The sequence below is a fragment of the Passer domesticus genome, chromosome Z (assembly GCF_036417665.1).
Source record: "Passer domesticus isolate bPasDom1 chromosome Z, bPasDom1.hap1, whole genome shotgun sequence".
Taxonomy (NCBI): domain Eukaryota; kingdom Metazoa; phylum Chordata; class Aves; order Passeriformes; family Passeridae; genus Passer; species Passer domesticus.
Window position 1 is genome coordinate 52,976,843 of NC_087512.1, and position 12,758 is coordinate 52,989,600.

The 12,758-nt window shown below is 42.4% G+C and overlaps 1 protein-coding gene across 5 annotated transcripts; it reads left to right on the top strand.

The window, feature by feature from the left end:
- Positions 1–1,345: 1,345 nt before the first annotated feature.
- On the top strand, positions 1,346–11,805 carry STARD4 (StAR related lipid transfer domain containing 4). Of its 5 annotated transcripts, XM_064404959.1 has the most exons (7): positions 1,423–1,584; positions 1,701–1,830; positions 3,711–3,760; positions 6,253–6,379; positions 7,518–7,632; positions 8,201–8,223; positions 10,442–11,805. In XM_064404959.1, coding segments are annotated over exons 1-7 (462 nt in total). In that variant the 5' UTR covers positions 1,423–1,582; the 3' UTR covers positions 10,457–11,805. The 5 variants fall into 5 exon arrangements, with proteins under 5 accessions (XP_064261028.1, XP_064261029.1, XP_064261026.1 ...); XM_064404958.1 differs by lacking the exon at positions 1,423–1,584 and adding an exon at positions 1,346–1,416 and having other exon boundaries at positions 8,201–11,805; XM_064404956.1 differs by having other exon boundaries at positions 1,423–1,592; positions 8,201–11,805.
- The last annotated feature ends 953 nt before the right edge of the window (positions 11,806–12,758 follow it).

Genomic DNA, 12,758 nt, shown 5'->3' on the forward strand with positions numbered 1-12,758 from the left:
TACAAGTAATAGATCTTTTGAACATCTGGATAAACATGCCATATAATGAGGGAGCAACTGGCTCACCAGTCAGGCAGAAAGGGTTACTGTGAATGGGGTGACATCAAACTGGTGACCTGTCACCAGCAGGGTTCTGCAGGGCTCCATTCCCACCCTGTGCTCTTCAACATCTCCATAAACAATCTGCACGCAGGACTGGAAGACAGACTCAGCAAATTTGCAGGGAAGAGCTGTTGCCTCCCTCAAAGGCAGGGAGGCCCTGCAGAGACCTCGATGAATCAAAGGGCAGGGTAATCACCAACTGTGTGCAGTTCAACAAGGAAACATGCTGGACTCTGCACCTGGGATGGGGCAACCCTGGATGTATGGAAAGACTGGGGAATGAGAGGCTGGAGAGCAGCACCTCAGAGAGGGACCTGGAGGTCCTGGTCCATGGCAAGTTGAACAAGAGCCAGCAGTGCCCTGGCAGCCAGGAGGGACATCCCTGTCCTGGGGGCATCCAGCCCAGCATTCCCAGCTGGGCAAGGAAGGGGATTGTCCCACTCTGCTCTGGGCTGGGGTGGCTCCACCTTGAGTCCTGGGGGCAGTTTGGGGCACTATAGTATAAGAAAGACATTCAGCCATTCGCGGATGTCCAAAGGAGGCCATGAAGATGGTGAAGGGCCTTGAGGAGAAGCCTTGTGAGTTGTGAGGAGTGGCTGAAGGCACTTGGTCTGTTCAGCCTGGAGGAGACTGAGGGGAGACCCCATTGGAGTCTGCTGCTTCCTCATTGGAAGTGGAAGAGGAGGGGCAGACCCTCATCTCTTCTCTGGGGTTGCAGCAACAGGACCCAAGGGAATGGCCTGAAGTTGTGTCAGGGGAGGTTTAGGCTGGGTATCAGGTAAAGGTTCTTGCCCCAGAGGGTGTTTGGCCAGTGGAACAGACTCCCCGGGGCAGTGGTCACAGAACCAGCCTGAGCGAGTGCAAGAAGCGTTTGGACAATGCTCTCGGGCATTGTGTGACTCTTGAAGTGTCCTGTGCAGGACAGGAGTAGGGACTCGATGACCCTGATGCATCCCTTTCAATTCAGCTGATTCTGCGACTCCCTGCGATCAGTAAAAAGAGACACTGCCAGACACCCCTGAGCAGAGCAGCTCTGGCGCTCTCCCCGCAGGTACCGGGGCCGGACGCGGGTCGCACTCCCCCGCCCTTCCTCACGCCATCATCCCCCACACCATCCCCACCATTCCCAATCCGGCCCTAGGCTCCGCCCCCGGATCATGACGTCACGACCGAGACCTATCGCTAGGTCGCGTGACGCGAAGGCGTGGCCTCCCCTCCCTCGCGCCCGGCGGACCGCGTCACCATTGGCTGCGCCGGAGGAGCGGTCGCGCTCTGATTGGCTGCTGGCATCGCGCGCTGTCGGGCGGATCGCGGGTGAGCGCGGAACCGGGGCTGCTGCGCTTGTGAGGGGAGCGCGCCCGTCCCGCGTTCCCGGCGGATCCCGGGACGGGGCTGGCGGCTCCCGACCCTTGGCCTGAGCTCCCGACCCTTGGCCTGAGCCCCTGGCAGCCGCTCTGTGCCACCCGAACCCGGCTGGGAGATGTGCGTGGGTGCGCGCGGCGGTGTTTTCCGCATCCTCCGTCCGGGTTTGGAAGATCCGCGCTGTTGCTGACCTCCCTGACTCCGTGCCTTCTTCTGCTCTGTGCCTGTGTGATTAGGCATCTCCGCGCAGGAGGGAAGCAAATGGATCCCCTGCCCAATCCCGCGCCCCTGGCCTCGAAGCTGCGGAACACGCTGGTTCGGTACCACAGCATCGGAGACGGCGAGTGGCGGGTGGCGAAGAAAACCGTGAGTGCTCTGGGCGGCTTCCCGGTTCTGCTCCACAGGAAGCTGTGGGTCGCCGGTGCGGCGGAAAGAGCCCGCTGTGCCGTGCCACACGGCTGAGAAACACTTGGCCGTGCCCTGCAGGACTTCAAACTGACAGACTCCGTGAAACCGTCCCTCTAGACCATCTTTAGATGGCAGGATGTGTTTTTCCTGTTCTCAGGCACACTGTCATTTCTTCTGCCCGTTTTCAGGGTAGTATCTTATAGAAGAACCTGCGTAGGATTATAGGCTTGACTTAAACAAAATGTGAAGTATTTAGCATTAATAGTGTTGCAAGAGGCTCAGGTGTACTTTCAGCAAAGCAGACACAGCCTGCTGGCGTCTGGAATCTCTTGTCAATGAATAGTTCATCGTGCCTCAGCTTCCAAATGTCTTCCTCTTAGAAATGAGATAATTCCTTCCTTCTTAAGAAATGAGATAATTCTCAGGGCTTCCTCTCATACTGTTTAACTTTTCTGTTGTTCTTTAGAGACCGCACTTTGTCCTAAGTTTCCTTTCCAGAAGGGAATACAGTTCCTGCTTTCTCCAAGCAGTATGCCATCTTTTGAGCTGCCTGGGGTTTTTGAGTTGTGCTTCCACAAGCTAAATAGCCTTTGCTTGTGCATCAGTCCTAGGCTGGGTGAATACTTTTTAGTGCTGTCTTCCACAGAAAGTAGAAGTGTAGCAATAGGGTAGGACTAGTGTGGTAAATTTCTGTTTTTGTCTTTTTGTTACAGTGGTTTGAGTAGTGCTTTTATTTTTTCTTCCATTATGAGCAGACACTGATAAGACAGAGGCAACTGATCTAAATGTAAAGTGATTATTTGCAATATTAATAAATTTGCTGTCTGGAGAGGGAGGAATGGAGCATCCAAGCCTTTGACTCTTGCAATACACCTGTACCACCTCTATTCTACTAAATGTTGTCTATTCCTGTGTTGTTGTGTTAAGTATTACTGTATTCCTTTAAAAAGTTACCTGCATCCTTGTGCTCCAAATCCTCAGATTTTACCCCTCTCTCCACCCCTTCCTTCCTCTCTCCTTTCTTTCTTCTGTTCCTTCTTTCCATTTTGATACTGTATCATGTAAAAGAAATTCAGAGCTTTGCCTACTACAAGGAGATGTGTTGTGCCCCAAAATACCTTAAATGATTCTGGATGTGGTACTTAACAGTATTGTTCTTTAGGACAGTTGGTCCTTTGTGCTTATATAATCATGATTCCAAATAAAGTGGTGCCATATGGTACTTTTTTCAAGACCAAAATTCATACATTTTGTACAGGGGTCCCATGTCATAGTTACATAAAAATCAGAAGATACTGGTTTCTCTATTTTCTCTGAGTAACTTTAAAATAAATAGACTACTGCTTGCAAGATTCATCTAGTCAGGCATCTAGGAGAGAAAGGTAACTGAACTTTCTTGTCTGCACCTGCACCTCATGCACACTTCTGTAACTTGTGTTACAGGAGTGCAAGCAGAAGTACTGTGGTCTTCCTGTCTGAGTAACGTCTGGCTGTTGGCTTTCCAGTGGCCTTGCAACTGGAAGGGTTTCCCTATTAACATTGTTCCATTATTCTGTGTGTTTTCACTGTAAACTGACTTGGCCTACCAAACCCCACTTCTGCATAGACTTCTAGCATTTCACTCTGAGAAAGCCAATTTTCTGATTTTTTTTAAGTAATAGAAAATTACATGTAAAAGATATTAGAAAAATCCAAAGAAAATTGTGCAGTGGTGCCCGCGTGAACCATGGCTAATTATAAAGTTGGCTGCTTTTATTCAAGGAATTTGAAGCATTTTCTGGACTTCTTGCAATTGTATCCAAGTGACAATTAACATTGTGTCTTATATTTTCTTTCAGAAAGATGCAACTGTGTGGCGTAAACCATCAGAGGAATTCAGTGGATACCTGTAAGTTTGCCTGCACAAGAGATACATTTTTAATGTTCCACAGATGTGTTCTGTAGAATTTAGAAATTTTAGAAATTAAGGCTGTGAATTCTACAGCCCTCAGCTACACAGATCCTCTAGAGGGGAAGCTAAATGAGTTGCCTATTGTGTACTATTCCTTTCTAGTCTTTTATTTTGATACTTTAGCATTGCTTGGTTGGTAGAACGATGGTGAAGTCTGTGGAACACACTACAGGACTCCCACTGGCTGAAGTGGCAACAGCATCTGCCCAGAAATGATATCTTGTAAAGCTCAGAATCAAGCCTGGGTTCAGTAGTCCTGAAAGGTTACTGTGTGACAGCTCAGTCAGTCCTTGGACTCTTGCAGTGACCGTGCAATTGCAAAATACCAAGTGTGGGGTTGTGAGAGGGTTTTGTGGGGTTGTTTGTGTGACATGAAGGCCTTTCCTGTGTGAGTTTCTGTCACTGGGTTCTGTTGGTATCTGTAGATTTAAGTAGAGAAATAGTTACTAAAAAACAGCACTCTGAAGAAGCAAAAAGTCCTGTGAAAAGGTAGTGTTTAAAATTATCTCAAAGACTGATACACCTCACAGAATTTGAGTCCTGTTGAATCTGTGAGAGCTGATGGCCCCAGGCACCAAGGGTTCCAGCAAGTTTTGTAGTTGAGCCATTGCCAGAGGGGCAGTGACTGCTGTGTGCAGGTGAAGACCCCAGGGTTGTTTAAGCACCTGGAGAACTAAAGGACACTTTGAAGAGCTTTGCAGACACCTACATGCAAGCCACTGACATGTTCATGTGGTCTTCCTGTTCCAAATATACAGCTGAGATGGGCTCCATACAGATGATTACGAATGAGTATGGATGAACTGCACAAGTGAAGAGGTGAATCTGTTGCTTGATTATTTACTATCAATAAGAACATCTTAATGAATAGAAAGTATTTTGAAAATAATGATTTTGATGGATTCTTCCCCTTCAGGATTTGGAGGCCCAGTATGTAGTAACTCAAGAAAACAAAATCTCTGGTGTCAACTAAAATATCTAATTAAAAAATAATGTTCTATAATGTCATGTACCAAATTATTTTATTTGGTAATCATATGCCACTAAAGCATAATGTAGATTCTCATTAGCTTGGTTCTACTCCTGTGTTATGATCTGCTCTAATCACAGAGGAGTAAAGAGAATTAACTCTCTGTGAATGAAGTAGAATGAACCCAAAAACATTTGAATATTTCCCAAAACTTGATTAAAACCAGACAAGGCTAGATGCTGATACTGAAAAATTGATACTTTTAATTTAGTAGTAAAAGAGGCAAAGAAAAAGAAAGAAAGAATTAGAAAAAGGGAGGTATGTTTGGGGGGACAGGGAGAGTGACAGAGGTAGGTTAAGTAGAAAAGTTATCCCTCTGTGGGTCCCAATGATGTCTCACTTCTCCCCTCAATCTAGTCTTGGTGGTGAGTGTCCCCCATCCAAAAGACTCCCATGGATTAATATAGGTTTGAGCAGGTGGGAATGCCCAGGTGCCTCCCCTGAGGGGGCAAGTTTGACACTGTCCCTTGCATGACTCTGGATCTGTTACATAATTTTGCATCACATGCAGCTCTGGTGCAGGGTCTGGGGACCCCTTTGGGAGGCCCTTTAAGAAGCCATGTCAGCCCCTCTGCTGTCCCTCATGTGGATGTCCCGTACATGTGGCTTTGCCAGGGTGAAGAGGCCCCACAGCTGAGCTGGTGTGCACAGCCGAGGATGGGCTTTCACTGCCTGTGAGCAGAGGCTTTTTCACCACACACACAAAACGTCTCTTCCTCCCCCAGGTCGTGTGAGGGTCTCTTCCACCTGACAGCAGATAAGCCTGGGGCTGTAGCCTCCACCTCAGAGGTGCTGGGTTTAATACTGTGAAAGTATTTTTCTCCCCCAGCCCAGACCTGGGTCACTTTATCTTTTCTCAAATCAATTTACAGTCCAGGGCCTCAGTGAGGAGGCCCATTGAGGGTGCTTCTGTGCAGCTTTTGTTTTACAGTTTTGCTAGAATAGGCAAAAGTCCTTCGTAAAACTGTTCAAGCTATAAACCATAGCATTTCTATCTCCAATATACTGTTACTTCTGCTTTATAAAAATGTTTTCCCTGTTGTATTTCTGATCTTTTACTTTAAGATTACTTACTTCTGGTAAACTCTCTTGCTAGCCAAGCAATAGGAGTAAAATGACAAGTTGTTACAGTTGTTAGAGAAATAAACGGGATAATTTTTATACAAGGAAGGAGTTTATCATTTATAAAATATTAATTGTATAAAAAAGGACAATTTTTTCAGAGGAAAATTTCTTGCAAAGAAGAGTAGATGCACGCATAGGTGCTTTCCTGTACGGTTTCTCTGATGCAATTGTCCACCGACCATACTTCCTGGTACCAAGGTGTTAATGTAAGGGTACTGTTGAAAATTAATGGAATATAAAGAATTTCTTACTAAATGTTAACACATTTTTCTAGCTACAAAGCTCAAGGAGTGGTGGAAGATGTTACTAACAGAATAGTGGATCATATTCGCCCTGGACCTTACAGGCTAGACTGGGACAGCCTCATGACTTCAATGGACATCATGGAAACATTTGAAGAGGTGAAGACTTGCTTAGATTCTTGAGGGAAATGTGTATTGATGAATACATGAATTTAAAATTCATGAATTTAACATTCATGTAGATCAGACCAATTCCAAGAGATATGAACCTTTTTCAGGCTTCTTTTTCGTATGCATGAGCAGCATGTGCATACATGCTCTGTGTGACCACAGATCAGGCTCTCTGGTAGCACAGTCCTATTCTGAAACAAGAAGTTCATCTTTCCATTAATGCTAAAAATAAAGGAGTCAGTCACAATTCTCTTGGACCTGGGAGCTTTGATAGCCTCTGTTAAAATTCGCTTACAGAGGGCTGCAGTGTGATACTGTGTATGCCAAAGCCATTTCATACTGCTTCCTTTCTTCCGTTCCACAGCAAACACAGTATTAGTCCACACATACAGAAGCTGCAACCTCCCCCTCTTCCTGAAGGGCTGACTTGTGTAGCATGGCTTTGTGCTGAGACACAAAATAGTTAATTCTGAGGGTCAGGACTTGATAAAAGAAAGGTAGGTTTGAAGCTGGTTACAGAACAACTAGTAGCCTTCCTTTGGTTAATGCAGACATTCAGTATGAATTCAAAACCCTCATCTGGGCACCTGGCTTGAACATAGATTGTCTTTTGCTCTGTCTCTGGAGGAAGATTTATATGACAATGTATTTTTTCTGTATAAAATTTATACAGACTCTACTGTATTATAAGAAAGCCTGTTTTCAAGAATTGTTCACGTATCATTTTATTTTTCACTTACTGAAAGTATTTGATAGAGTATCTTAGTACCAAGAGATTCCTTTTGAAGTTTGTTCATGGTCCTTTTTGACCTCCCAAGTGCTCTTTGGTGACATAAGAGCCATGTGGCTTTCAGTTGTCAGGCATGCCAAAGTTTCTCTAGCTTTAGATTTTTAAATCTTTATGGTGCCAGATATTCTCCGTTTCCACAACTCTCTGTTGTAGACCACAAGTCCTTAAAACTTCCAGCTTTTAGGTTGAGAATGGCACAGCTTCACTGAATTTGCAGTGTAGTTGAGAGAGACTATGACCTTTGTGACGTTAGCTGCCTGCAAGCATTACGTTTCCCTGTATTCACTATACTAAGATAGATTTTTTTTTTCCCTTATAATTCTGTCACTCAACAAGAACTGCTGTGTGATGCGCTACACAACTGCTGGCCAGCTCTGGAACATCATAGCACCAAGGGAGTTTGTTGATTTCTCTTACACTACAAGCTATGAAGATGGGCTTCTAACATGTGGTAAGTCACCATGTGCCTCTGCTAAATTCTAATTTTGCAACAGTTGCTTTGCTTATGATTTGATTCAGATTTAGTAGTAGTAAACATTCCAAAAATGGTCTAAGATGGTCTTCAACAAATAAAGGTGTTTTTACAAATTTAAAGGTGTTTTAACATTTTACATATTTAAAGAAGTGAACAAGTTACTCGTTTACCCATGAACCATTCCTTTCTGCCAGGTTTCACTTATGTCAGCTATAGGGCAGGAGTGTTAGAGACAAGTTGAGTCCTTCAGCTCAGGTCCTAGAGCAAAGTGGGATGAGTAACAAATTGCTTCTTCTAAATGGCAGTAATGTCCTCTTTTAACATTTGAATTTTTGCTTATCATGGTCTCCTGTCTGTCACAGAGTTTGGATGAACAGCAAATTCCATGCATGAAAATACCCAGGAACTCATAGTGTGCCTGTCACTACTACTAAATTCCCCAACCAGAAGCTTATATATTTCAAATTTACTGTGCGTTAATTTTTTTTTAGCCTCTTTCAAATTCATTTCCCTGTTTGTTAGTTTGTTTTATTTTCCTTGATAGGTATAAGCCTGGACTATGGAGAGGTGAGACCAAACTTCGTCCGTGGATTCAATCACCCTTGTGGTTGGTTCTGCATCCCTCTCAAGGACTCTCCTGGCCACAGTCTTTTGACAGGTTATATCCAGACTGAACTGCGAGGGATGCTACCACAGTCTGCAGTAGACACTGCCATGTCTAGTACCCTAGCCAATTTCTACTCTGACCTCAAAAAGGCACTCAAAGTGTAGACAAACAGTGACTTAAAAGCCAGTGCATTCCTTACAATCAGATTATGTTGTTTAGCTTAGCATAGGTTACCTACTAAATTGAGGTAACACTCTTCCTGAATGACACCCGAACCTTTGTGTTGAGGATACAAACAACTTTAGCAAGTGCTTTTTGATGTGATAATTGGCATACATTCCCAGTGCACAGCACAAGATGCTTTTTGCTCTTCAGCACTCTGCAGCTTTGTGAGGAATAGCCTGAATCTCTAAACTGCCAGCTTCCTCAGTAGAAAGCACAAGATGTGTGTGTGGGCTTGAAAAATGCAGCATGAGCTCAGCTCTCTCCAGCAGTTTTGGGAGTCAGGTGCTCAGGATTTTGATGGTGCAGGTTGCTGTACAGGCAGCATCTCACTGAAGATGTAATTTTGTAAAATATATATATATTTATATTTACCTAATTTTTAATTTATTTTTAAGTTGTTCAACTGCATCTGTAATTTGTTTTTAAAATTTGCTTTGATTTATCATTTGGGTATTATATAGCCAGTTGTTAAATGAAACTATTCATAAGAAAGCTATTCGTACTTGAGAGCAAAAATAAGTGTTCATTATTGGCATTTCTTTGATGTTGTAACTGTAACTTATTTACTGTCGTATATAACAGTCTCATAAAGAAATGCCCTTACAGCTGATCCAAAGGTCATTTAGGCCATCAGGTGTCTTTCCATAGGTTTTTTTTTTTGTGGGCTTTTCATCACACAATTCTCAAAATAGCAAACGTCCAATGGCTCTTCAGTGATACCCTGTACTTCTAAGTAATTTTTTGCTTAAACTTGCATGTAATAGTGTGTGTGTGGGGGATTTCATTTAGTTGGGTTTTTGGGGGGGTTTTCCTTCTGTGTATGTTTCTTTAACTGCAAACCCTGGAATTACAAAAGCAGCAGAAAGAACCACTCATTTGCTTCAGGGATAGGTGCTGCTGTAGCCACAACAGCACAGACTTGCCAGTGTTTTGGTGCTGTGGAGTGCTCTGTGTTACTATCCCTAGACTGATCTTTACAATAAATTAATATGTCAAAACATGAGCAGCTGAAGGCCAAAGCTCAAGCTGCAGAATTGCTGAGATCTGCTGAAGGATACAGGGTCTTTTTTTAAGATACAAATTTCAAAGATATTCAGCAATCTGAATCTGGGATTCTCACAGATACATAGCAGCAGCATTTTAAAAAATAACTAACTCCCTGCTGGGAGCATGAATTATCTTTAAAATCTTATGTTAAGTCTTTGGTGTTGGTATGTGTCATTTGCTCAGGTGACACTGTTGTTATCCCCTTGTTTTGCCAGTGCTCACAGTGGCAAGTTTAGCTGTGTAGGAGTTTGGGAAGGTATCTTGGGACCCTGATATTGTGGAGCCAATTGTATACATACAATCCAGGGATGGGTAATGGACTCTCAAAAAACCAAAAATTCAGATGAAAGTCCCCAGTAATATTGGCTTTTTTTGACACTGGCCACTATAACTGAACTCTGAATAGTGAGGACTTCTCTTTCTCATTGCTCAATCAGAGAGGTAGAAAAAACATAATACCAAATATAGTGGGGGCTTCTTCAACCTGCTTCATGTTTTAAGGTATTTAGTAGTATTTAAGACTGTTAGAAACAGTGCATGAAACAGCCTTTGGGGTCTTCATGGGCAGAAAATGTTAACTCCTTTTTAGGTTTTGTGTATTCTGCATTTCCCTTTAAACCCCTCGATTAGTCTTCCCATTTTTTTTCTACGTTCCTTGTGTCTGCTAAAGTACTGCAAGCTCACAAGGTGATCTTCTACCTCCAAGGACACCAAGGAATTGCTGCCAGAATCCTCTTCTTTCTAGTACTGGTACAGAGGCAATTATGAATCTCTGCAGTGCTGCTCTGTGGGATGAATGATGACATGATTGTAGAGGAAACTGTTTCAAGTCTATCCTATTTTTTCTTCCCAGTTACAAAGACTACATGTGCAGTGAATCTCCATATTCATGTCTTCTCTTTTTAGAGCTTCTGGAACTGACTAATGGAGGGGTTATGATGCAGATGTACATAGAGAAAAATATTGCCCAGTTTAAATCTGCACAGAGGCACTTCAGTGCTGGAGAAATGGGTCAGAAGGAGCAAAAGACACTTACAGGATGCTTGTACACCAGGCACAGAAGAAGTAATTGTTCCAAATGCCCATTTTAGTGGCTCTGACACATATACAGTATCTATCCATATTTAGTATCCAGTGAAATTGCTTTTTCTGCTTTCAGAAGAGACAAATTGGTGAAGCACAGAGCAGCTGAAGAAAGAAGAACTTGAGCTAAAATAAGAAAATTGCTAGTGTATTTTTGTATATTGATACTCCTAATAAAAATTTCATCTACTGACTAATACAGAACTAGAAAGATGTCCAATTTCAAATGTATTTATTTGAACCTGAAATTTAAATTATTTTTATATAGCTATAGATTGACAGAGAAGAACTGTTTAAACAGAGTACATCGGAACCAAGAAAGCCACAATATCAGAGCCTCTTCTCCCACTGTTGTATTTCCGTTCTGAGTTAGTGGACAATCTTAAGTGGAGCCTAGAGGATTAAAACAGGAAAGCAGTATCAAGGACAAAGTGCAGGAACCTATGTTTTGTTTATGCAGAAGAAAAGGGAGACAAAGTAAATGCTTGGTATAGATTTCTATCACTTAGGAATAAAGTTATCCAGAAGTGACTTCTGAACAAATTGCCCAAGAATTGCCCAGCAGAGATTTGGTTTTGCTAGAAAAATAGTGTGTATATAGACACATCAAAATTATTTTTATATGGCTAATAATTTTTTTCAAAACTTAGTTTTTTAGAGATTTGGGCAATGTGACACTTATGCTTTGGCACTTTAACTAGGTGCTTTGTATGTGTGTGGGAAAGATGACTGAAGATAAGACAATTTTCGTGTTTGGGTTCTGTTCCTCATCTAAAACCTCCAGTATTAAACCTTGCCTGTGATGTGCAGAAGATGCAGACTTGGGGTTATGCTCAATTTAGAGGCAGAAATCTGTCTGGGAGGTGGACTAGTACTTCAGAGAGATATTCTGTGCACAGGCCCTGATCTCAAATTTGATGAATTTATAAATTATGATGAATTTATAAAGCACAGCATATATAATTCCTCCAGTAATCGTAAGTAGCCAGAACATGATGGTGTGGCCTGGTTGTTTAACCTAGGTGGTTCACTGTTGTAGAAATAGCCCTAATTCTAGAGAAACCACTCAAGTTGTGCCTGTGAAAGTCAAAGTCTGTTTTAACAGCGGGTTTAACTTACTGTGTTTAGCATTTAAGTGATTGTGTTTGTATTTTGAGTGCAAATGCAGAATAAATAATGGATTCCAACAGGCTCGTGATGTAATTTCTTCAATATTTGTGCAGCCATATGTAGCATTTTTGGGCAGTTATGTCTGATGATGTGGTTCACCTTCAGCTGCATGGTGATCTCTAATGATACTGGTTTGTCTCCTTAAATTTGAAAGCCATAAACCCTGCTTTCACTTAGAAACATTTTAGACTGAGGAAAATGCCCAGCTGAAATGTTTTGAAAGCTGTACAAGTAGGATTTTCTCAAGGCTTCAGTTCTAAAAATGTATATGCAGGAGTTTTTTATGATGGCCCCATGATTGTTCTGGAAGAACTTTATTATTTTGGCTCAGTAGTATTTACCTTTTTTTATATTTAAGAAGTGATCTATTAACCATAAACATTAAGTTAATCTGAAACACATGAGCATATAGAAGGCATATAGATGTATATTAGGTGTATAAAACAAGCTGCAACATATATATTGGGATATATTTAATTAGCACCTACAGAACTGAAGAAATCTTCTGTATCTTCTCTAGAGCCTTCCCTTGTTTTTCCTGCAAAGCTAGCATAAAGGCAGTAGAGTTCTGTAGCATTTTGACCTCAGTGGAAAGAGTTGTAGCCTTCCTCTGATGCTGACAAAAGGAACTGTCACTTTTTGTGAAACAGCACACTCTTGTAGGGCATGTATTGTGTCACCTTCTGCAAAGTGTGGTAGGGATAGGGATAGGTATAGAGGACACTTGGGATCTTTGGATAATCCTTAAGGACATTAATTGTTAGAATTGTTGAAACATTGATACTCAAACACATTTCCTGGTGAAAGGTAATAGAAGATGAGAGAGATTTTAAACCTATGCTAAATGTTAAATGTTCTCTAGAAAAGAATATATCCTGATGTCCTAAACCAAAATTTAAATTCGGTAACACATTCTGCCTTTTCCAGTCCTCATTGGGCTGTGCTGGTGACTCAGTTTTACAGTTCAGGG